Raw genomic sequence first — 26208 nt, 5'->3', positions numbered from 1 at the left:
CACAACAGCAGGAGCAATTGATTCACAATCAGTGTTTCTTCATAACTGGACAGGTAGATTTCACAGAAGTGTTATTGACTTGGAGTTACATTGTGGTGTGTAAGTGTTCCCTTTACTTTCTGAGCAGTGTATATATGTATGTGTGTGGTGATTTGAGGCGATAATTTATTTCTCAAGAATGGAAGAACTTTTAACTTTTACTGCTCGTTGCTTAAATAAGCTGCAGCGGAGGCCAGTTACCAGCAGTGACTGGGCTAGGGAAGGAGTGCAGCGCTGATCTTTCCAATGGCGTGTATAAGCACTGCTTTGAAGCTGGAGAGATGGCATGATCCAGCCTGCTTCAGGGCAACTGCACTCCTCTGATGCTGCAAGCGGAGGCACCTTTGCCTCTGCAGAATCGGCAAGCACACAGTTTGGGCCAGTGGCGTGACCATGCAGTTTGTCCAAATTGTCAATTAAGCAGTGGTGCACTGACCCTGGTAAGTAGCAGGCTGGGCAGTGCTATGCTCCCGTTCATCAAGGGGGAGACAACACATTTAATTCGGTTATGGTTAGTAACTAACTAAAGTTTACTACTTGTACCTATTATACATTTGCTATAATGCTATAAAATTGTAGTGTTAAAGATGTGCAGGAATATTTTTAATATTCTTCATTTTTATATCTCACTTAAAGTAAGGCTGAGATGTACAGGCTATTAATTTGTTTCATTTTGGTATGTGACTACAGGTGCTGACAGGAGAGGATTTTCCAGGATAAGGAACAAGTCTGAGTGTGCCAGCTCACCCCCAAGTGTCGATAAGAAGCGTCAGCTTTCGGAGTCTCACAGTGAAAGCATGTTCAACAAGCAGACCATGGTTATCCCGGGCCACACTGGGGCAGCAAGAGGTATTTGCATACATTATTTAAATTGATTCAGCACTAAAATAATTGATGAAAATGTTGCAAGAAAGTGGTGACAAGGCTTTGCAGATAAGAATTACTTGGTCTACCCTTTCCAGGAGCCATTCTAGCTAGACTAGAGAGCGGTTTAGTACTTTTCTACTTGACTTTTCAATGTAATGTTTTTTAAAGATGCGTTCACACATTAGTTTTTTTTTTTTTTTTTTTTACATGGATTTTAAATGGATACTCTTATAAATCCACACTGAAAACCTTTCTGAATAATCTTTGATGCTGATTTATGAAGCGGATCCACCTAAAAGTCCACGTAAAAAAAAGCTGAATGTGAACATACTCTAAAAGGAAATTTCCACGGATAATGTGTCTTTCCTGGTTGGCCCAGGTTCAAAATAAGGTGACCTGTTCTTGCCCACCACAAATCAAATGAGGTTTTTGTGTTGCAGCCCCTGTCCATTGACAGGCTACAGCCATGACGTCCTGATGAGACCTCTGCAGTCAATTACTAGGTGGTTTGTGCCATCTTGATAATTCTGAGCCCAGTGATTGTCTGCAGCAGTCAAGTGCACTGTAGTTGTGGTATCACCACTGCAGCCTGTTGAGCAAGCACATGAGCAGTACTATTTTTAGTTATTTTTATACAGGGGGAGTGAAAAATAATTAGTAGAAAACTCCTTTAACACTTCAATCTTGCTTCATTGAAGCACTATAGTTAAAGATCTCGTTTCTTAGTTTAGCCCCTAGCGGCCAGGAAATGCATGCAAAGTCTCATCCATGGGTATGTTTTTAAAGTGTAAACGTATCCTTACACCTTCATTTTCTCCCAACCTTCCTCCCCCAAACATGCAATCTCAGGTTAGCGGAGTCCATTTGTGGTTTCATTGGGGACGCTACCAGACAACACTGTGGCTTATCTTTCCTGCAAACAAAAAGATTTGGTATTTAAATTTAGCATGCCCAAACCTTTATTCCACCTTCTCTAGATGCGCGTCTACCTTGCCAATAAGTACCCAATAATGACTTTTACTACCAATTATAGGCTTTATTAAGGGAATTTTTCAGAACCTCTGAAGTAGCCATGCACTTGATCCAAATGGACACTGGAAGGGGTGCATGCCTTCTTTTTAATCCATGCCTAAAAATGAATAAAATGATTGATTTTACAGTCTGACAATCCCCTTAATATATATATATATTATAGAGTGGCATGTCTTATTGCTTTTTGTCCTAATTTGTCTCACAGCGCTTGTTTATAAGTTGGTGCTACTTGGTGTGGCATCATCTGCCAGCCACAGGATGATTGTGGCTTTAGTACCAGTTCAGTGTTTCCACATGGAAACAATAAGTGCAACCAATACAAAAGTCCACACTTAATGATTATATTTGTGCACTGAAAAGATGAGTACTAAAATTTTAAATGAATTTACTAGTAACATTGTATGAACGTTTACTTTATTCCATAGGGTTAAATCACAGCCCCGCTTCAACACCAAATGATAAAAAACACAACAAACCAAGGAAAAGAAACATATTTGAAGCCTATATGTCCAAAGAAGAAGTGTCTGCAGGATTGAAGAGAGGAGAACTGATTCAGGTCTGTAAATGACATGAAATAAAGTCTGAATTCAGACGTCTGTATTTCATTGTTCGTTTAAGGACCTCACTGACCGGACTTTCCCCGGGTGCCATAAACTGAGCCATCAGCCTCATATATGCCTATGAGCCTGTTAGTTTAGGTAATCTGTGGCCGCTTCAGGTTTTGAGGTTCGTATACGAATTGTGAAACACGGACAACTGAATTCATCCTAAAAAATGCTTATTTGCAGTTTGAAAACGACCCCTTTCATGCTCATCATACTTCTGTTTAAAGGGGTATTCCCATCCTCCAGATCCCATCCCAAAATGTAGCAGCAGCAGATTCCACCTTTAGAAGTGTAGTAGTTTTTCTTATTCGCTATGTCTTTCCTCATTTGCCGGACCTTAGATAGCCATGGTTACGACCTCTGATATAGTGACAGCTAGTTGCTAATGATCGTAACCATGAACACCTAAGGTCCTGCAATGCCTGCACATGAAGAAAGAGACATAGCGAATTAGAAAAACTACTACACTTCTAATTGGAGGTATTTGCTAATATTATTATTACACCTACTACATATTGGGATAGGATCTTGAAAATGGGAAAAAATGAGTACTCCTTGAAGGACGTTCACTAGAAACCTTGCATTCAACTTTGAAAAAGAACAGGCAAAGCGGACGCCTAAGCTTTGTGTTGTGCAATTTTTGACAACGTTTTATAGCCTCTTTGACTTAACCCCTTTTCTTTGAAATACACATCAACTTTGGCCAATCCAAGCATTATTACTTATCGTGGAGGATGGTTTTCAAATGAATTTTAAAGGAGCTGTCTGGTCTAAAATTAAATCTGTAGTCTGCTCAATACAAGTGTGTTGTGAGGCTGTGCCCACTAGACGGGTTCTGCCCAGGAGTATGCATATCGCATACTTGACTGCCATTCCCAGGGCAAACATCGACAAATCCTCGCAGCGCACAATGCATGCACTGGGAGGATTTAAAAGTCTGCAGTCTGAGTGACTGCAGACTTATCATTTTAGACTGGACAACCCCTTTCATGGCAGTACTATTAGTAAATGGGTATTGGTGGTTAGCATGTAAATGCTTGTACAGTGCATACAGTAGAGGTTATTGGCAGTATGTCATTTTATGCTAAATTACCACATACATGTGGTTCCGGCATAACTATGGAAAAAATAAATCTAAACATAAAGTGCAAAGATGTGGGTGTGGGAACAGATGTAAAAATACCTTTTAAGGGTTTGCTCACACGGCCATATATTCTTTCATGCTAGAGAATTGGGCCGATTTTGCTAATGACACTCTGCTCAAACTCTGTCTGTGTGATCTGATTCGCTCCCATAAGAGAATCTTTGCACAGGTGCAGAAAAGATGGAGAGCATGATTTCTCCATCTTCTCCATTGTCTCTGTGAAATCGCAGATCTGCACTGCCCCATAGTATAACATTGGTCTAAGTGTTATCGGATAAAACATTAGATGGGGCTCGTTCGCGTTATATGCCAGTGTGAGCGAGCCCTTAGGCCACCTCCACACATTCAGTATTTGGTCAGTAATTTACCTCATTATTTCTAAGCCAAAAACCAGGAGTGGGTGAAAATACAAAGTGTTGTCGTATAGTGATGAGTGAGCCTGCTCGGTGCTCGGCCGAGCATCACTGTGCTCGGCACTTGGCGAGTATTTCTGGGGTTGCTAGGCGGGAGCACTGGTCTCCACCCTGATGGTCAGGCTGGTGGTCTTGATGATGCTGGCCTGGCAGATGTTGCAAATGGCCTTTTTGGGGTTATCTAAACAGTCTTTAAAAAAGAACCATACTCGGGAAGACCTAACAGTTGTACTGGCAACTTCTGTCGTGTTGGTGTTCTGGGGAGCAGTTGCCCGCCTTGTGTCTGTGGCCACCACACTGCTTGTTTCTGCCTGTAATGGTGCTAGGCCTCCCTCCCCGTGTGCTGCTGTCCTTGCTCTGCATGTCCCCTTGCCAGGTTGGGTCAGTGACTTAATCGTCCACTGCTTCGTCTTCCACTTCCGCACCCTGGTCCTCCTCCTGACTTTCTGTCCATTGTGTCTCATCATTATTCACCTCCTGCAACAGTAATTGCACTTTCCCTCCGTTACCTTCGGGTGACCATGGCTAATCAAATCGCTACATGCGAGCTTGTTACCATGCTTGAAGCTGGCCGGGCGAGAGGCCCGAATCTATCAATGGAAAAGTGAATAGCTTTTGGGGTAACCCTGGATTCTAATGTCTCCTTCAAACCACATATCCAAGCTCTTTCCACTTCTGAGCTGACCGAGCGAGAGGCCAGAATCTATAAATGGAAAGATGAACAAAACGGCTCTTTGGAGTGTCCAAGTGTGGGATCAATTGTCTCAGGGAGCTCGGAATGGAGGGAGGAAGGAGGATCAGGGTGAAAAAGATGCTGACTCCAAGTAAAAAAAAAAAAAAATTTCCCGAATCCGCACATCACTCATCCACGAATCTACAAAAAACACTAGTGCACGCCCTTATCTCCGGTCTCAACTGCAACCTCTTGCTCTGTGGTCTCCCTTCTAACACTCTTGCATTCCTCAAATCTATTCTAAAATCTGTTGCCCGACTAATCCACCTGTCCCATCGCTATTCCTTGGCCTTTCCTCTGTCCATCCCTTCACTGGCTCCCCATTGCTCAGAGACTCCAGTTCAAAATCCTAACCTTGGCGTGCAAAGCCATCCACAACCTGTCTCCTCCATACATCTGTGACCTAGTCTCCCGGTACTTACCTGCACACAACCTCCGATCCTCACAAAATCTCCTTCTCTACTCCCCTCTTATCTCCTCTTCCCACAATCACATACATGATTTCTCCCGTGCATCCCCCCCCCTTCTCTGGAACTCTCCACCCCAACATTTCTGACCTACTGTTGAAAGCTTCAAAAGGTACATGAAGACCCACCTCAGACAAGTGTACAACCTGCAGTAACTCTCGCTCCACCATACCATACCACTGCACGACCAGCTCTATCCTCACCCTTCCCTTGTAGACTGTGAGCCCTCGCGGGCAGGGTCCTCTCCTCTCCCTACCAGTCACATTTTTGTTCAAGATTATTTAAATTGTTTTTGCGATGTATACCCCGTTTTCACATGTAAAGCGCCATGGAATAAATGGCGCTAAAGTAATAATGTGGTCCAGACTCACGGCTACGGACATTGGACCGTGTGGAACACAGGGTGGTGGTGGTGGCAAACTGACTGGAAGCTTTATCTGATATCCAGCCAACAACCTTTTCACACTGCTCTGGCTTCAAGAGTGGTAATCAGCGGCCCCCTAGAAATGGGGACCGGAAGGTAGTTATTAGTGTTGAGCATTCCGATACTGAAATATCGGGTATCGGCCGATATTCACTGTATCGGAATTCCGATACTTAATTCCGATACTTTTATAATATCGAATACCGGAATCGGAAGTTCCCATAATGCCTGCGCTCTGCAGTGTCTGTGAAGGATGACAAGCTGGATGGCAGCGCTCAGCTGCAATCCAGCTTGTCATCAGAATGCCATCCCAGCGTGGGAGAATTCTCCTGATTGTTTAAAAGCCGGCGCGCGGTAAAAAGCCGCCGGCTTTTAAACAATCACGCAGCCCCATACTGCTTCCCCGCAGCCTCCCACCCCGATCCTCCGCTCCCCTCGCCACCTCCAATCCCAATCGTAAATTAGGACCGGGCGGGGAGCGCAGCACCAAGGAGCGAAGGACCCGGGCGGGGAAGCCGGCAGTGAAAAGACTTCACCGCCGGCTTTCCCGTTCTGTGCTGCGCTTTCCCGCCGGTTATTTCAAATGAACAGCTGAGGTATCAGGTGATGCCGATCAGCTGTTCATTTGAAGTAGCCGCGGTGCCCTCAGAGGGTTCATGTGAGTTCATGCTTGACTGCATGAACTCACATCAACTTTCCCACGGCCGCACAGGTCAGCCACTCCTCCCAGACCCGTCATGATTAGTGTGTGTGTGTGTGTGGGGTGTGTGTGTGTGTGTGGGGTGTGTGTGTGTGTGTGGGGTGTGTGTGTGTGTGTGGGGTGTGTGTGTGTGTGTGGGGTGTGTGTGTGTGTGTGGGGTGTGTGTGTGTGTGGGGTGTGTGTGTGTGTGTGGGGTGTGTGTGTGTGTGTGGGGTGTGTGTGTGTGTGGGGTGTGTGTGTGTGTGGGGTGTGTGTGTGTGGGGTGTGTGTGTGTGTGGGGTGTGTGTGTGTGTGTGTGTGTGTGTGTGTGTGTGTGTGTGTGTGTGTGGGGTGTGTGTGTGTGTGTGTGTGGGGTGTGTGTGTGTGCGGGGTGTCTGTGCGTGCAGGCAGACATAGGCCGATGTGACACTACTACTCCCATCGGCCTATGTCTGTCCCCCGTCCACTCGTGCCAGCAGGATCAGCTCGATGGGAGCAGTAGTTCCCATCAGCCTGATCCTGCTATTTAAGTTGCCCTACTGTGTCCCCAATAAATTTTAAATACATGTCATTGGTGGCCAGTGGTTACCTAAAAGAAATTAGTTCATACATTACCTGTCCCCGCCGATCGCCACCTAAAATAAAGTAAAAAATAAAAAACTACACCTATACTCACCTAGACACCTAATTCCCTGAAGCCATCGATCTCCTGTAATAAAATATAAAATAATAAACCACAACCTTATCCTTACCCCTCCGTAGCAGTCCACGAGTGTCCCACGAAGATCTCCAGTTCAGAGCAGCCACATAGAATGTGACCGCTCTGAACCGCTGCCGCCGCTAGAATGACGGGGCCGTAAGGGTTCACCGGAGTTCAGGCAGCGCTGCTCCGGTTAGCTCCTTTACGGCACTGCTGTATCGTGAGAAATTCCCACGGTACAGCACTGCCGTAAAGGAGGTCTCCGGAGCTGCGCTGCCTGAATGCACTCCGGTGACCTCAGTCAGTGGCTCCCGCTGCCGGGAGCGGACGTGTTCCCGGCAGCGTGAGCTTACAGCAGCCATGCACAGCTGTCACCATCTCCAGATGTGACAGCTGTGCATGGGAGATCAGCGCAGGAACGTGGACAGGTAACTATTTTTTTTTTAGTAAACTAAGAATTAAATAAAATGGTGTTTTATTTCAAATAAATTATTTTTTTCTGGGTGTAGTGTGTTTTTTCTTTTTAACACTTTGTAGGTTAGTAATGGGGGTGTCATATAGACGGCCATCATTACTAACCTGGGCTTCATGGCAGCTGGCGCTGACATGAACCCCACCACTATTACCCCCTGCCACCGCACCAGGGCAGCGTGGAAGAGCGAGGCTAAGTGCCAGAATTGGCGCATCCTATGGATGCGCCATTTCTGGGGCGGCTGACGGCTGGTGTTTCTAGCCTGGGAGGGGGCCAATATTTATGGCACCCTTCCTGAGCTATTAATATCAGCCCCCAGCTGTCTGCCTAGCCTTTGCTAGCTATTAAAATAGGGGGGACCCCACGTCATTTTTTTTGGGGGGGTCCCCCATTTTAATAGCTAGTAAAGGCTAGGTATTCAGCTGGGGGCTGATATTAGTAGCCTGGGAAGCTCCGTGGGTTTTACCCCCTTCCCAGGCTTCAAACATCTGCCCCAGCCGTCTGCTTAACCTCCGCTAGAGACTAAAATTATGGGGGATCCCACGCCATTTTTTTTTTAAATAAATCCTTTATTTTAACACTAAATGACATTTGAGGACTTAATAAAGATGCAGTCCCTAAATTATTATTTATTTTTTAATAAATTTTTCCCAAAACTTTTGACGTGGGCTTCGCCATATTTTTGTATGCCAGCCAGGTACAGCATCCAGCTTCTATGAACGCGCCATTTTCCGGGGCGGCCGCGGACTGCAATTTTCAGCGGGGGGGGGGGGGGGGCAGAAAGCTTGGGCCTCCCTGCGCTGCAGATTCCAGCCCCCAGCTGCCTAGTTGTACCTGGCTGGACACACAAATAGGGAGAAGCTCCACGTTTTTTTTTTTTTTTTAATTATTTCATGAAATTCATGGAATAATTAAGAAAAAAAAGGGCTTCCCTATATTGTTGTCTGGCCAGGTACAAATAGGCAGCTGGTGGTTGGGGGCAGCCCGTTCCTGCCTGCTGTACCTGGCTGGACACAAATATAGTGTGAAGCCCCACGTCAATTTTTTTTTAATTATTTCAGGAAATTCATGAAATAATTAAAAAAAAATTATGTGGGGCTTCGCCCTATATTTGTGTCCAGCCAGGTACAGCAGGCAGGAACGGGCTGCCCCCAACCACCAGCTGCCTATTTGTACCTAGCCGGACACAACAATATAGGGAAGCCCTTTTTTTCTTAATTATTCCATGAATTTCATGAAATAATTTAAAAAAAAAATGTGTGGCGCTTCGCCCTATTTTTGTGTCCAGCCAGGTACAACTAGGCAGCTGGGGGCTGGAATCCGCAGCGCAGGGAGGCCCAAGCTTTCTGGGCCCCACCCGCTGCAAATTGCAGTCCGCAGCCGCCCCGGAAAATGGCGCGTTCATAGAAGCGCCATCTTCTGGCGCTGTACCCAACTCATCCAGGGCCCTGGTGCGGTGGCTCACTGGGTAATAAAGGGGTTAAGGCCAGCTTGGCATTATCAGCTGGCCCTAAGCCCAAAATTCATGGGGTCACGCCAATATTAGACATGACCACCATGAATTTCTAGTAAAGTATTTAAAAAAACACAACACCCAGAAAAAAGTCCTTTAATTGAAATAAAGACACAATTCTTTATTGTTCTAAATTAAACCATACTTACCGCCATGCCCATTCCAGCTGAAGCCAACGATCTCCTGCAATAAAAGTAAAATAATAAAGCAACCTCATCCTTACCTTTCCATGGTTCCCAGGACAGCTTCAGCTCTGCTACATCGAGATGACAGGCTGGACCGCAGCAGAACGCTGCCATCCAGCCTGTCATCCCGCGGACACTGAGAAGCGCAGGCATGCTTGCGCTCCTCAGTGTCTCTCTGTGACGTCATCCAGATGAGCCGAGGTCCTGTCCAATGAACTCAGCTCACCTCGTGCACGTCACTGACAGCGTGGGAAAATTCTCCTGCACTCAGCGCTTCAGCGTGAGAATTCTCCCACGCTGTCAGTGACGTGCATGAGGTGCGCCGAGTTCATTGGACATGACCTCACCTCATGCACGTCACTGACAGCGTGGGAAAATTCTCACGCTGAAGCGCTGAGTGCAGGAGAATTCACCCACGCTGTCAGTGACGTACATGAGGTGAGCCGAGTTCATTGTCGGCTCATCTGGATGCCGTCACAGCCAGACACTGAGGAGTGGAAGTATGCCTGCGCTTCTCAGTGTCTGCGGGATGACAGGCTGGATGGCAGCGTTCTGCTGCGGTCCAGCCTGTCATCTCGATGTAGCAGAGCTGGAGCCGTCGTGGGAGCCATGGAAAGGTAAGGATGAGGTTGCTTTATTATTTTTCTTTTATTGCAGGAGATCGTTGGCTTCAGCTGGAATGGGCGTGATGGTAAGTATGGTTTAATTTAGAACAATAAAGAATTGTGTGTTTATTTCAATTAAAGGACTTTTTTTGGGTGTTTGTGTTTTTTTTAAATACTTTACTAGAAATTCATGGTGGTCATGTCTAATATTGGCGTGACCCCATGAATTTCGGGCTTAGGGCCAGCTGATAATGCCAAGCTGGCCTTAACCCCTTTATTACCCAGTGAGCCACCGCACCAGGGCCCTGGATGAGTTGGGTACAGCGCCAGAAGATGGCGCTTCTATGAACGCGCCATTTTCCGGGGCGGCTGCGGACTGCAATTTGCAGCAGGTGGGGCCCAGAAAGCTTGGGCCTCCCTGCGCTGCAGATTCCAGCCCCCAGCTGCCTAGTTGTACCTGGCTGGACACAAAAATAGGGCGAAGCTCCACGTTTTTTTTTTTTAAATTCATGAAATTCATGGAATAATTAAGAAAAAAAGGGCTTCCCTATATTGTTGTGTCCGGCTAGGTACAAATAGGCAGCTGGTGGTTGGGGGCAGCCCGTTCCTGCCTGCTGTACCTGACTGGACACAAATATAGGGCGAAGACCCACATCAACTTTTTTTAATTATTTCATGAATTTCATGAATTTAAAAAAAAAATACGTGGAGCTTCGCCCTATTTCCAGCTGGGGGCTGGAATCTGCAGCGCAGGGAGGCCCAAGCTTTCTGCCCCCCCCCCCCCCCCCCGCTGAAAATTGCAGTCCGCAGCCACCCCGGAAAATGGCGCGTTCATAGAAGCTGGATGCTCTACCTGGCTGGCATACAAAAATATGGCGAAGCCCACGTCAAAAGTTTTGGGAAAAATTAATTAAAAAATAAATAATAATTTAGGGACTGCATCTTTATTAACTCCTCAAATGTCATTTAGTGTTAAAATAAAGGATTTATTTTAAAAAAAATTGACGTGGGGCTTCGCCCTATATTTGTGTCCAGCCAGGTACAGCAGGCAGGAACAGGCTGCCCCCAACCACCAGCTGCCTATTTGTACCTGGCCGGACACAACAATATAGGGAAGCCCTTTTTTAAAAAAATTATTTCATGAAATAATTAAAAAAAAATTGACGTGGGGCTTCGCACTATATTTGTGTCCAGCCAGGTACAGCAGGCAGGAATGGGCTGCCCCCAACCACCAGCTGCCTATTTGTACCTGGTTGGACCCAACAATATAGGGAAGCCCTTTTTTTCTTAATTATTCCATGAATTTCATGAAATAATTTAAAAAAAAAATGCGTGGGGCTTCGCCCTATTTTTGTGCCCAGCCAGATACAACTAGGCAGCTGGGGGCTGGAATCTGCAGCGCAGGGAGACCCAAGCTTTCTGGGCCACCCCCGCTGCAAATTGCAGTCCGCAGCCGCCCCAGAAAATGGCGCGTTCATAGAAGCGCCATCTTCTGGCGCTGTACCCAACTCATCCAGGGCCCTGGTGCGGTGGCTCACTGGGTAATAAAGGGGTTAAGGCCAGCTTGGCATTATCAGCTGGCCCTAAGCCCAAAATTCATGGGGTCACGCCAATATTAGACATGACCACCATGAATTTCTAGTAAAGTATTTAAAAAAACACAACACCCAGAAAAAAGTCCTTTAATTGAAATAAACACACAATTCTTTATTGTTCTAAATTAAACCATACTTACCACCACGCCCATTCCAGCTGAAGCCAACGATCTCCTGCAATAAAAGTAAAATAATAAAGCAACATCATCCTTACCTTTCCATGGCTCCCACGACAGCTTCAGCTCTGCTACATCGAGATGACAGGCTGCACCGCAGCAGAACGCTGCCATCCAGCCTGTCATCCCGCAGACACTGAGAAGCGCAGGCATACTTCCACTCCTCAGTGTCTGGCTGTGACGGCATCCAGATGAGCCGAGGTCATGTCCAATGAACTCGGCTCACCTCATGTACGTCACTGACAGCGTGGGAAAATTCTCCTGCACTCAGCACTTCAGCGTGAGAATTTTCCCACGCTGTCAGTGACGTGCATGAGGTGAGCTGAGTTCATTGGACATGACCTCACCTCATGTATGTCACTGACAGCGTGGGAGAATTCTCACGCTGAAGCGCTGAGTGCAGGAGAATTTTCCCACGCTGTCAGTGACGTGCATGAGTTGAGCTGAGTTCATTGGACATGAACTCGGCTCATCTGGATGACGTCACAGAGAGACACTGAGGAGCGCAAGCATGCCTGCGCTTCTCAGTGTCTGCGGGATGACAGGCTGGATGGCAGCGTTCTGCTGCGGTCCAGCCTGTCATCTCGATGTAGCAGAGCTGGAGCTGTCCTGGGAACCATCGAAAGGTAAGCATGAGGTTGCTTTATTATTTTTCTTTTATTGCAGGAGATCGTTGGCTTCAGCTGGAATGGGCGTGATGGTAAGTATGGTTTAATTTGGAACAATAAAGAATTGTGTCTTTATTTCAATTAAAGGACTTTACTCTGGGTGTTTGTGTTTTCTTTTAACTTTGACTATGGGGTTAGTAATGGGGGTGTCTTATAGACGCCTCTCCATTACTAACCTGGGCTTGATGTCAGCTGGCATTATAAGCTGACATCAACCCCAACCCTATTACCCCCTGCCACCGCACCAGGGCAGCGTGGAAGAGCGAGGCTAAGTGCCAGAATTGGCGCATCCTATGGATGCGCCATTTCTGGGGCGGCTGACGGCTGGTGTTTCTAGCCTGGGAGGGGGCCAATATTCATGGCACCCTTCCTGGGCTATTAATATCAGCCCCCAGCTGTCTGCCTAGCCTGTGCTAGCTATTAAATTAGGGGGGACCCCACGTTATTTTTTTGGGGGGGTTCCCCCATTTTAATAGCTAGTAAAGGCTAGGTATTCAGCTGGGGGCTGATATTAGTAGCCTGGGAAGCTCCGTGGGTATTACCCCCTTCCCAGGCTTCAAACATTTGCCCCAGCTGTCTGCTTAACCACCGCTAGAGCCTAAAATTAAGGGGAACCCCACGCCAATTTTTTTTTAAATAAATCCTTTATTTTAACACTAAATGACAAGTACAGTAATCAACACTGTCACTGTACTTCATATATATGTGACTGACATGTTTCTATCTATCTAATCTATGTGTGATTCTCTATTCCTTCTATTCTAAATTGTCGGGTACAGATGCTGAATTGCCGGCCGGCTTTTTTAAAGAGACGGTGCACGAAAACACTAATATTTTTTTTAATAAATCCTTTACACTAAATGACAAGTACAGTAAGCAACACTGTCACTGTACTTCATATATATGTGACTGACATGTTTCTATCTATCTAATCTATGTGTGAAGCTCTATTCTTTCTGTTGTAAATTGTCGGGTACCGGTGAATGCCGCTGATGAATTGCCGGCTTTTCATGTCATTCTACATTATTCTTAGTTGTTTTACTTCATGTAGAATTAACCTACAAGGAAAGAAAGGGTTTATTTTCATTCCGATATTTGTGTCCCATTGACTTGCATTGGTTTCCGGTATCGGAATCGGCTATATCCGATACTTTTTGGGTATCGGCCCGATCCAATCCGATACGATATTTCCTGATATCGGAAGGTATCGCTCAACACTAGTAGTTATACATGATGTGGGTGTTTGTTGTGCTCCCTCAGCAGGCAGTTTCATCTTACCCTCGGCCTCGGCCTCTGCTTTCGCCATCACCATTACCTTCACTTCCCCGTCCCTTGACACACACCTTGCCCATTTTAAATGGAGTATAATAGTCACGTTGCCAAAAAAGTCTGTATTACTGCAGTAAGTGATGACCACACTTTTAGGCAGTGACCTGGGAGTCAGAGATGCTTCCAGAGGTCTTCCCCCATGCTGTTCCCATGTCTTTTCAGCACTGTATGGATGTGTCTGATGATGTCACACACCACATGGCCAGATAAGATTGTAAGATGTTAAAATTACATTTCCCAGTGAATGCTTTTTTCACCGATGAAAGCAATGCAAAAGTGCAAAAATGCATCCAAAACACTACGTGTGAACATAGCCCAAGATGTGGAGGAGTATTTTTTTTTGGTTATTTATTTTGCCTTATATACAAGTCCTTACCCTGGAAAGGATGTTCCTTAACATCTTTACCAGGAAAATCCATTTTGGTTTTGTTTTTGTATGTTTTATTGTGAGTCTGTAAAAGTGGTGTAATACTCTGACAACATTGTTCACAGCGGTGAGGCTATGTGCCCACGATGCAGAAATGCTCAGGATTTTTTCCTGAGCGTTTCTGCATCTCCCTGGCAGAAAAAAACGCATGCGGATTGTACATGCGTTTTCCTGCCAGGGACATGCGTAAGTGAAGCGTTCTTCACTTGCATTTCCGCATGCGGGTTGATTTTAGCATCACTTGGAAAGTGCTTGTTAACTAGGTCACACTATATAAATCCATGCAAACAGCATGGATTTATGTAGTGTGACCGAGAGAATGTCAAAAAAAAAAATATATATATATATATTTGCCCTCTGATGGCCCGCGCTGTCTTGCTTAACCGTCCCGGCTGCCGGCAGCGGTGGATTGAAGGACCTGCCTACGTCAGCGTCGCCTGACCCGTCACATGACTCTGACGTCAGCGCAGGTCCTTCATTCCATCGTGAAGTGCCGGGAAGCAAGGAGGAGCGCAGTGCGGGCCGCAAAAAGGTAAGTATTTATTTATTTTTTTATTTTCTTTTTTTTACAGCTTTTTTAATGGTACCTGGGTGTGGATGAGACTCTCCTCTCCTCTACACCTGGGTACCATCCGCACATTAGAACGCGCCAATTACGCATGTACAGGTGCAGTCTTGCGGAATTGGTGCTTTCCAATGCAAGTCAATGGCGGCGAAAATGCAGCACTTCCGCAAAATAATTGGTAGTGCTGCGTTTTTTTTTCCGCAATGATGATCCGCAGCGGAAATTTCCGCAGCATGTGCACAGCACATGCGGATTATCATTGGGGAACATGGCAGGCCTTCTACCATGCGTTTTTTAAGCATTTCTGCAGTGTTTTTGCCGCTGCGGAAACGCTTAAACGCATTGTGGGCACACAGCCTGACTTCGGAATCAGAAATACTTCCAGGGGTCTTCCCCATGCTGTTCCCATGTCATTTCAGCACTGTTCCCATCAATTTAGGCAATTTTTAGGCCCTCTGCAGACCGCCAGGGGGGCCGCCTGAAAAATGCTCGTGCTTCCCATAGACTTACATTGGGCTCGTTACTCTGACAGAGCACTCGAGCCTTCCAATTTGCTCAACTCAAACGAGTACCCGGGGATTTTAGTGCTCGCTCATCACTAGTGATGTGTTTCTACCATAATTTTTCCTCTGATTTTTTTTTTTTTTTCCCCTCCTGGTTTTGGCTTATAAATTCTGATGTCAAATACTGACCAAATACTGAACATATGAACATGGCCTTAAAGTTACATTCTCCATGGCTTGTAGTTACTTCTGTAGACATGCACTTTTTGCACCTTATCCATTAATGCTTTGATGATACTTTATTTGTGGTGCCATAAACTTTTTATCTGGCTTATGTGACCAAGTTGCAATGCAAAGCTGTGTTCAGGGCCCACAATTGAGGAGGACCCTCAAGCCATGTTCACACGTTGCATTTATACAGTGTTTTTTTTTCTGTAGAAATTAAGCTGTTTTATAGTAGTAGCAAAAGCTGTAGCATGTCAATTCAGCATTTTTGCAGCATTTTTTTACCCATAGAAATCAATGAGTGCGCAAAGCAAACACTGCAAAAAAAAATTGCAGAATAAAATCTGTGCTATTTTTTACGTTTGATGAATAAAACTTACTTTATTAACATGTACTATAGCCAAATCGCATATGTAATCCACCTGAAAAGTGCAGCAAAAGAAGCCACTATCTGCTATATTTGATAGTCATTTGTACTGCCAAGAGTGAAGTATTTGGCTGCAAATACTCCATGTGAACATAGCCTTACAGATGACTTTTTTTTTTTATAGCATGTCCATGTGAGACCAACCCTTTTTATCTGATGGTCAGTCTCCTGAGTCCCAGTCATATAGCCGATCATTTATATTACTTAGCATCTATTCAACTGTAATAACAAGAGAACTTCTGCTGTTAGCATGCCCAATCTGGCACTATGTTCCTGGCATGCTCAGGCTTTACTTCACTGTGTAGGATGAGCATGTGCAGTCCGCAGAACAAACCACCAAGAGTTTCCCTGCAATGTAATTCATCACTACGAAACGGCCGTCATGTTTTGCTCAGCACTATGACCTAGTTTACCATGGATAACAGACCAAAATGGTAAAAAATACAAAGCAGTGTCTGAAGTTATGTTCTGGGAGAGCATGGAGATTTTAGGAAAATGGCTGATTTTGGGATAACCCCTTTAAGTTGAAGATATATAATCTTTTACATATACAATTCTTATCATGGAGACTGCTCACTGAGCATGCTGCTTTTTATGTCTTGTGTATTTGTTACAGTTAAAATTAATCAGCCCCCTCCCTCTGCAAGGATTGTCAAAATCTCCAAACGTTCTGCTGCTTTTAATAAACTAATAAAAATAATTTAAAAATGGCTCTACACATATAACGCATGGTTTCTCCAAAATCAATGCAAAATGCAATTTTTAAGGGCTGAAGTCTCAGAATTTGGCAGTAGTTTGCAGTTCAGTAAAATTCTTGGGTTTGCATGTTGCAACCCAGGTCTGTGGAGTCTGTAAGCCAAACCTGCGACTCCGACTCCTCAATTTCCCTTACACTGACTCCACGACTCCGACTCCCAGATATATTGCTTATATTTAAGTGAAAAATTTATTGTAGTACAATGTGAACATCAGACATTTAATCATTTTTATGATACAATAATCAAGATATTTAGATAGAATATAATATATATTTATTGGAATACTCTCTGGTGAAGACGGCAGAAGACAGGACAGAGGAGGGGAGATTGCCCCCTGCAGTCTGGAGCCAGTGCAGGACGGGAGCACTGCAGCATACAAGTGAGTTTTGATAGGTGCGTGCCCCTCGCTGGCTACGGCCATGATTCACACACAGCGTTTTTGCGGATCCGTTTTTTGCAGTAAAATGCAGTGTCTCTGGGCATCCCAGCAAAGTCGATGGGTTTCCAGATATGACATTCAGACACATCGTTTTGTGAGGATCCGTTTTTGGGCTCAAAAACGGATCCTCACAAAGAATGAGCATGTCAGTTTGTTTGGCGTTTTTCTAATCTGCTTTTGCTATTGAAAACATTATCTATGAGCTCAAAAACCTTTCAGGTGATGCGGTTTTTTAAAAAGCTGATCTTCTTTTGCAGCTGAAAAGGTATCCTCAAAAAACACAGCAAAAATGCTGTGTGTGAATGTAGCCTAATAGAACAGCCATTTATAGAACATTTCATAACTTTCCCAAATTCCTATGAAAAAATATTCCCCACAAACTGCATTGATCTACTGCACCCAATTTATTATATATTTTAGGAGTCGGTCCATTTTATACCGACTCAGACTCAACAGCCCTGGTTGCAACATCCTTCAATTCCCACCAAAGATTTTGTGGGTTCAAGTCGTTCAACTGTGACATACTCCAGAATCCGATAGGACTACTTCTGAAGCCAAACCTTGATGGACTTTGAGGTACATGCTTGGGATCATTGATTGTCATGTTGCAATGTTCAATGATGCCCAGCCTTACTGAAGGCATGATTTGTTTTCTTCTAGTTATCTTGCTACATGATGGAATCCAAATTTCCATACTCGCATTGCAGTTTTCCAGTCCAAGAGAACTCAAAGCAGCCCTAGATAATCACCGAGACACCAGCATGCTTCACTGTAGGCAGGGTCTACTTTTCAGAATATGCTTCATTCTTCCTCCTCCAGACATACTGCTGACCCATAGACCCAAAAAGTTCCAGTAATATTTCATTGCTCTATAAACAATATCCCAAAACTTCAGTGGCTTTTTTACTTGGTCTTAAGCACGAGGCTACTTTTGCCATGAAACGAGAGGAGTATCTTCCTTTAGGTGGCGGTCTGAGATCCCCAGATGCTTCAGAGTGGGTCAAAATGTGTGGCTTAATCTCAAAAGCTAAACGTTGAGGTTACTCCACACTATATATGCCTGGTATGTTATCTGGCCAGAGCTTGGCTCCAAATGCGGCTGTTAACCAGCAGCACCTAAATGATGTGGTGGCAGATGCACATGAACTGACTCGCATCGGCCATCCATGACGTGATCATGACACCTAGCTGCTAACTGAAGGGCCTTCATCACTGGCATTTTGGTTCTCCTATGAAGCTCGGCTGCTTTACTACAGAAAATTATTATTTTTTTTGTTTCAGTCCCCTTAGGGGTGAAAGCTCAAAGTAAAAAAAATTAAAGATTTTAAAAATCTAAATAAAAAATAATAATTTTTTTTTGGAATTGCTGCATCTGTAAGTCTGGTCCGTCAGAATGATGAGATAAAATTTGACCTGTGACTTAACAAAATGGCATTGGAAATCATTTTTTTTTTACCACTTAAGATGATCTATGCAAGTTTAGTATCCCTGTAATTGTACGGACCTGTAGAAACATGTTGGCACATGTTTCAAACCAAGCGAACTCCATAAAAGCAAACCACCATGGCAGAATTATTTCTTCACTGCAGGTCTGTATTGCCCTGCAGTGATGGGCGCCATTTAATTTTTTGCTTCGGACATCCGGAAAGCTATACTTTGCCCTGCTTGAGCATATTTCTTATGCTTTGAATTGGTAAAGGTGCAAAATTTTGGTGTCAGGATATGGAATCCTTCAGCGTTAATAGGGTCCTTAAATAGGTTCACACGAGCGTATAAAAAAAAAATAGTTCAGGGTTTCATCTAGAAAAGTAACAGTTTTTCTCACTTGTCATCTGTAGTCCATCTTTTTTTTTTTCCATTTTTCAGAAGCTATTAATCCTTTAAAAGACCTCTTACAGTATCCTATGCTACAGAATTGCAATGTATCCGTAATAATCAGATGCTGTACTGTGGCTCCATATGGCATGTGTTTTTTTTTTTTTTTCCTCCCTTTATGCATTCATAGGCTTGAACGGGCGAGTCTCATCCTACTTACGGAAGAAACTAGTGCATGCCACAATTTATTTTGACATGCAGATGTGGTCAGAAAAAAAATCTATCATCTTCAATGCACCATCTGAATGAAAATATGGTCATGTGAACAAGCCCGAACTGAGCAAACTGAGCCCTTTGTGCCTGCAGCTGCCAAATCTTGCTGCAGGTCTCTTGCAGTCACTCGAGGGGTTTTGACAATCAGTCTACTCTGGAATATGGTGGTATGAAGTGAAGGCTTCCTTTTACTTTCACGTCCAGGTAGTGTAGCCAGTTCTTCTTTAACTTTGAGCTTACTTAACTATGCTTCACAGGGTAGATCTAGGAACATTTAATTTTCAGACAGTCTTGGAAGATTCTGGAGTTTCCATCTGTCTCCTAATTTCATCCCCCTAGAAAATCTTTACTGGGAATTGAGGATAGTTGCAGCACCCAAACCTAAGAAACTTGGTTAACTGGATATTATTTCCCATTAGGTATGGGCTAGGATTCCTCAGGAACACTACCTGAAGCTAATGTCTGGCTATGCATCAAGTTTGTAGCAGGTCATAAGAGCCAGAGGTGCTGTACTAAGAATTATTCAACCCCTTCATGACAAGTGTCATTAATACTGAGACTGTATTAGTCAGTAAAAACAACATTTGGCAATGAATTTAGAGAAGTTATCTTAGCTGTTTAGGTATTTAAATGTTTCTTGTTTTGATTGTTTTTTGTTTTGCAATCATCAGAAAGCTCGTAAATTTAGCTAAAAAATCTAATATGTAATGCGATTGAATAATTTTGATAGCGACTGTATGTGTTGGTAGCCTTAGTGTTATTTGCAGTGCTTCTAGGAATGGCCTCCTCTCAATGAGCCATGTAGCTACAGGAACGATTGAAAAATGTCAGCACTGTGCAGTAGCAGTTTAATTTAGTCCTAAGTTTGTATTGTAAGTGAATCCAGTTATTTGACATGACGACCCCCTAGTCCTCTCTGGACAGACCTCCACTCAACACCACCCCGTCCCTCTACACGAAAACATCTGTTCTCCGCAGATGGGAAATGCTGCTCTTTCCAAATATGAGATCACAGCGTGAAATGAGTAACATGGTAAATAGGTTTTTGGTTGGGGAGGATATCGGACCCATCTGCTTTCAGATATAGACATTTTAAGTGTGTTAATTGGCTTAGAGGGACCAGAGATGATATTGCATCTTATACATTAAGAACATATTTCTGGAGGAGGATACAGACGGCTCATCGTGCTGCTGTCATTATCACTGTATTGAGGTTCTGCGTTTCTTCACTACTTCTATTGTGATTTTAAATTAGAATTGGTTATATATAGTGTTAGGTAAGCTATATGTAACATCCCATAGGTGGGATGGGTAAGGTGTATACTGTTGTGTGGATCTGAGTATTTGGAAGCCTTTTGGGTGTACTCTGTATTTTATATTACAGCATGTTGATTTTTAGTGGCCTTGAGCCCACAAATCTGCTCGAAGACCAAATCTAGCAAGTCAAACAAGCAGCTGCAGGCATGTGGTCTGTCAAATCTTGGGCGAACTTCTGTTTGCTGTCTTGGAAACACTGAACCCGCAGATGGGTTGAAGTGAAACATGTGTCAAACAGCCAGGATAAAATAACCACTCTAGGAATATACAGCTTGATCTGGTGGGAACTCAGCACCTGAATTTTTTTTTTCTTCTTGCTTAAAACATGATCTCATAGTGCAATAGCCTAAATAAAAAGAAATGTCTTTTGGATGCTGTGATCGATTTACCTAAAGCGTTCTTTTTATTCTCGTCATACCTTGCAACTTGGGTGTGTGACGGAACGTAACCTGTATCAGGAACGCAAGTCTGTATTGGGATATGCATGTAGCTCTACATGCTAAAATAACTTCTGGACTCAGACCCCATATACATGAGTACACATTGAGGAGAAATACTAGGTAAAATGCACTAGACCTCTGCCCAGAGTTAACAAAATTGGTGCAAACAAAAAGCGCGAAACTTAATTTTTTCCACCATTAGACAATTTTAGACTTCTGAAACATCTGTGATTTTTATCTTGCTTAAAAACAAACCTTAATTCAACATGACCTGCGTCTTTCACTTCCGTCTCGATGAGGGGCCATGCCAGAGTCACACTCCTAATTCATTAAAGGGGCTGTCCACTACTTGGACAACCCCTTCTTGAACTAAATGTTTGGCCCTGATAAAATAAAAAAGCCTATACTCGCCTCCTGCGGTGTCAGCACTCTCTCTCCCTGGGGCTCCCGTGCTATTGTGACGCCGGTGCCCAATCAGCGCTGGCGTCCCTGTCCCCGCCTTAGGACAAATCGAACATGAGGAGGAAGTCCAGGCTGCAGCTTCTGACTTCCTCTTCATGTTCAATTTGACAGGAGGTAGGGACCATTATACGAGGCGCTGATTGGGCGCTGGCATTGTGTGTCACAACGACCGCACATGAGCCCCGGGGAGAGCAATTGCCGATACCACGGGAATGGCGCCAGCTTGGGAGGGGAGTATAAGCTTTTTTAATTTATTGGGGCCAAGCGGGGTGGGGGGTGGTATGACGAGGAGTTGTCCAAGTAGTGGACAACTTCTTTAATGAATCCGACACATCTGGAAATGCGCCTCACCACAAATTGTACTCCAGTTAAGGACTGGAGTAAGGAACTTCGCTACTTGTCATAAATTTTGACGAGCTGCAGTCACCTTGCCCCAGCTCCACACACCTAGACGGAGCTGGGCAAAAAATGTGAAAACAGTCAACAAATTCTAGAGTAGCCTAGAATTTCTTTTGTCAGAATTCTGGCATGAAAGGTTTATTGAATCCAGGCCATTGACTGTTATCTGTCATGTTGGATTTCATGGGTGATTGGTCAAGTGTATCAGTTTTTATCACCAGTGTTTCATCAGTGATATTTCAAAAAAATATAACAAATCTCCTATTCATTGCAATGTTACTCAGACAGAGCACTGTGTGCTGTCAGTGATTTTCAAGGACCCATAGACCTGTATGGGTAATTTAGAACCTTGGATCAAAAGTGGCAATGTATCCATGATTTTTTTGCAGACATGTGAACAGCCCTGTAGAATTTAATAGTTTTGGGTTTTATTGATGAAAAACACAGAACACATGTGTGACTCACAGACGTTTCAATGAGGCCTCAGATTGTGTCTAGAAAAGATGGTGAGTTGTCAAATCTGCCAGATTTATCAATTGCTCCATTATTTTGGCACAAAACAGTGGCGCAAAGTTAGCCAGCCAACAAGTGGAGTCAGAAGGAGAAAAGTATCGACCACACAGAGGAAGATAAAAGTGCATCTCACTAAATTAAATTAACTTTTTGATATTCTATTTCAGTTCTTCAATACAAAAAGTGAAACTCATATATTATATAGTCATTACACACAGAGTGATCTATTTCAAGTGTTTGTTTCTGTTAATGTTGATTATTATGGCTTACAGCCAATGAAAACACAAAAGTCATTATCTCAGTAAATTAGAATACTTTATAACAGCTTGAAAAATGTTTTTGAAATCTGAAATGTTGGTCTACTGAAATGTATGTTCAGTAAATGCACTCAATACTTGGTCGGGGCTCCTTTTGCATTACTGCATCAATGCGGCGTGGCATGGAGATGATCAGCCTGTGGCTCTGCTGATGTGTTATGGAAGCCCAGGTTGCTTTGATAGTGGCCTTCAGCTCGTCTGCATTATTGGGTCTGCGGTCTCTCATTTTCCTCTTAACAATACCCTGGGGTTAAAGGGATTGTCCGGTCAAAAGTGATAAGTCTGCAGTCACTCTGTGTGACTGCAGACTTATGAATCCCCCTAGCGCAGGCACTGTGGGCTGCGGGGATTCGCCGGTATGAGACCAAGGGCCGGAGGCTATGTACACGTTATACATACCCCCGGCCATTCAGCGCCACCTCTCTCCATTCACTTGTATGGAGCGAGGCCACGCCCCGTCTAGTGATGTGGACAGCCAGTGGGTGTGTCTGACTAGAAAGCGCTGCCTCGCTCAATACAAGTGTATGGAGAGCAAAGCTGCTCCTACTTGCCGGGGATATGTATAATGCATACATACCCTCCGTTACTGGGTCTCATACTGGCAACTCTGCACAGTGCCTGCGCTGGGGAGGGCGATTCATAAGTCTGCAGTCACACACAGTGACTGCAGACTTTTGACCGGACAACCCCTTTAAGGTCAGGCGAGTTTGCTGGCAAATCAAGCACAGTGATGCTGTCGTTTTTAAACCAGGTATTGGTACTTTTGGCAGTGTGGACAAGTGCCAAGTCCTGCTGGAGAATGAAATTTCCATCTCCAAAAAGCTTGTCGGCAGAGTGAAACATGAAGTGCTCTAAAATTTCCTGGTAGACGGCTGCACTGACTTTGGTCTTGATAAAACACAGTGGACCTACACCAGCAGATGACATGGCTCCCCAAACCATCACTCATTGTGGAATCATTAGCTTGGATTGTGGCCTCTCCACTCTTCCTCAACTCTGGGACCTTGATTTCCAAATGAAATGCATGATTTACTTTCATTGGAAAACAACACCTTGGACCACTGTCCAGGTCTTTTTCTCCTTGGCCCAGGTAAGTGGCTTGACACAAGGAATGCGACACTTGTAACCCATGTCCTGGATACATCTGTCTGTGGTGGCTCTTGAAGCAATGACTCCAGCAGCAGTCCACTCCTTGTGAATCTCCCCCAAATTATTGAATGGCCTTTTCTTAACAATCCTTTCAAGGCTGTGGTTATCCCGGTTGCTTGTGCACCTTTTTCTACCACACTTTTTCCTTCCACTCAACTTTCCATTAATATGCTTGGATACAGCAATCTGTGAACAGCCAGCTTCTTTAGCAATGACCTTTTGTGGCTTACCCTCCTTGTGGAGTGTCAATGACTGCCTTCTGGACATCTGTCAAGTCAGCAGTCTTCCCCATGATTGTGGAGCCTACTGAAACAGACTAAGGGACCTTTTTAAACACATTGGAAGCCTTTGCAGGTGTTTTTTTGGTAATTCTAATTTACTGAGATAATGACTTTTGTGTTTTCATTGGCTGTAAGCCATAATCAACATTAACAGAAATAAACACTTGAAATAGATCACTCTGTTGTAATGACTCTATATAATGAGTTTCACTTTTTGTATTGAAAAACTGAAATTAACTTTTTGATATTCTAATTTAGTGAGAAGCACTTGTATGTTCAGATCATTACATGGCCTGTACAACTGTGATAAATTTGGTCACATTTTTCTGATTTATATGCTGTCAAAATTTAGGAGATTACATTAATACACATGCCCTATTGTTTCAGAGATGGACAAATGATTTTCTCTTTTGCTTACTCTTTAGGGCTCCCTGAGGATTAATCCTAAGAAATTCCATGAAGCGTTCCTGCCATCACCGGTAAGAATACCGCTGTCCCTTTTCAAAACTATATATAAAGAAATGTGGCTACAATTGCCCCTGCAGGTGGCTAAGATTGCTTATTCTATGCGATAATTCTAAGCCATATCTTCTTCCTTTGTTGCACACAATGTTGTAATAAATGTGCTCGTGTCTGTGCACACAGGGGTTTTTCCAGCAGCTGACTTGAGACCACCACTTAGTGTAACAGAACTCTCTTCATGTATCCCTGCTGAGATGTCTTCATTTTCCAGTGAATTAAACTAATCTCCCTTGAAGCAATTTTGCCATCTATTTCTGCTCTTTCGGTAGCCAATTTACAGTGTTTATTCAGATAAAGTACAAGACCTATTTAATTGTCATGTCTAATTTATACTAGATAGTATCACTAGTTCCCACAGACTCCTTCATCAGGGTTCATACACTGGAACGAAAAAGCAGATGACTGGCGGACTACAAGACAGCCAAGCTCTGGATCTGTTGCACAAGATTATTATATTATGAAATGTGGTTATGTTAAAGTATTGGCCATTAAAGATGAGTGGATCTTTTGAAAACTTAAACCTTAATACTGGAAAGCATTTAATTGCTTGGAAAATACATGTGGGGAGAGAAGAGAGAATTCTGCTGACCACAAGAGCTTACACTGTACAAGAGCGCGAGAGGACCCTGTTGACCATAAGAGCTTACATTGTACGAGAGCGAGAGGACCCTGCTGGCCATAAGAGCTCACACTCTACAGGAGAGGGAGGACCCTGTTGACCATAAGAACTCTACATGTGAGAGACTTTCCCTGTGACTCTGGTGATATGAAACTACTCTTTATAAACCGTGCTCCACTAGGAAGCAGTGAGTGGTGGTGACCCAGGTACTGACCACCACTGTACAAGGTATGATGATCTGTAAGAGGTCCTAGCTGCAGAGCATTATGGAAAGTCCCACGGAATTACATTAGTCTTCTCTCTGATGCTTCAGCAGTGTGGGCAAGCTTTTTTCTTTTGCCAAATCTCAAAATGTTAGTTTGTGTGAAACTTTGAATTTCAGTAAATTCGACTCCTCAGCAGATCGACGATGTTATTTCACTGCCTGCCTCTCTGAAGCATTACTCACAAGGCAACAATCAGTTGATGAGATCCCTTAACAAGGACGTGACAATTGCCCCTTGAAGGGTTGTTCGTATCTTTTCCCTGTGTAAACCTGGTCGATGAGCAAACGATTAGCAATGATAAATGCTGACTATCTTTTTATGGCTCAAAAACCATAATTGATCAGCAGTTAAAGGGGTATTCCCATCTCCAAGGTCCTATCCCAATATGTAGTAGATATAATGATAATATTAGCAAATGCTTCCAACTAGAAATGTAGTATATTTTTTCTGATTTGCTATGTCTTTCCTCATCTGCAGGCATCGCAGGACCTTAGGTATCCATGGTTACGTCCACTGATAGTCAGTTAGTTAGTTGCTAGTGGTCGTAACCATGGATACCTAAGGTCCTGCGATGCCTGCACATGAGGTAAGAGAGATAGTGAATCAAAAATACTATACTACATTTGTAATTGGAGGTATTTGCTAATATTATTACACCTATTACATATCTGGATAGGATCTTGGAGATGGGAATACCCCTTTAATCTTCTTCCTGTGTAAACAGGGACAGTTCTGTCTATAGCCGTCTAAATCATAAGTGATTGGTAAATCCTCATGATAAATTAATCATGTAAAATGTTGGGCTATTTTGATTTCAATTGACGCCTGTTCTGGGTAGGTCATCC

The 26208-nt window shown here is 43.9% G+C and overlaps 1 protein-coding gene across 4 annotated transcripts in view; it reads left to right on the top strand.

Moving 5' to 3' along the window:
• DIS3L2 (DIS3 like 3'-5' exoribonuclease 2) overlaps nt 1–26208 on the top strand; it is a 366019-nt gene that overhangs the window by 24936 nt on the left and 314875 nt on the right. For all 4 annotated transcript variants that reach the window (XM_073675255.1, XM_073675258.1, XM_073675259.1 and 1 more), the window contains 3 exons: nt 730–888; nt 2364–2494; nt 24382–24435. In XM_073675255.1, the coding sequence (XP_073531356.1) occupies nt 730–888; nt 2364–2494; nt 24382–24435 (344 nt within the window). The remainder of the gene's footprint in view (nt 1–729; nt 889–2363; nt 2495–24381; nt 24436–26208) is intronic.

Source organism: Phyllobates terribilis, unplaced genomic scaffold, assembly GCF_046119375.1.
Source record: "Phyllobates terribilis strain yellow unplaced genomic scaffold, ASM4611937v1 Scaffold_3__8_contigs__length_932513732, whole genome shotgun sequence".
NCBI classification, from domain to species: Eukaryota; Metazoa; Chordata; class Amphibia; order Anura; family Dendrobatidae; genus Phyllobates; species Phyllobates terribilis.
The sequence above is the reverse complement of the archived record's forward strand: the minus strand, read 5'-3'. Positions and strand labels throughout refer to the sequence as shown.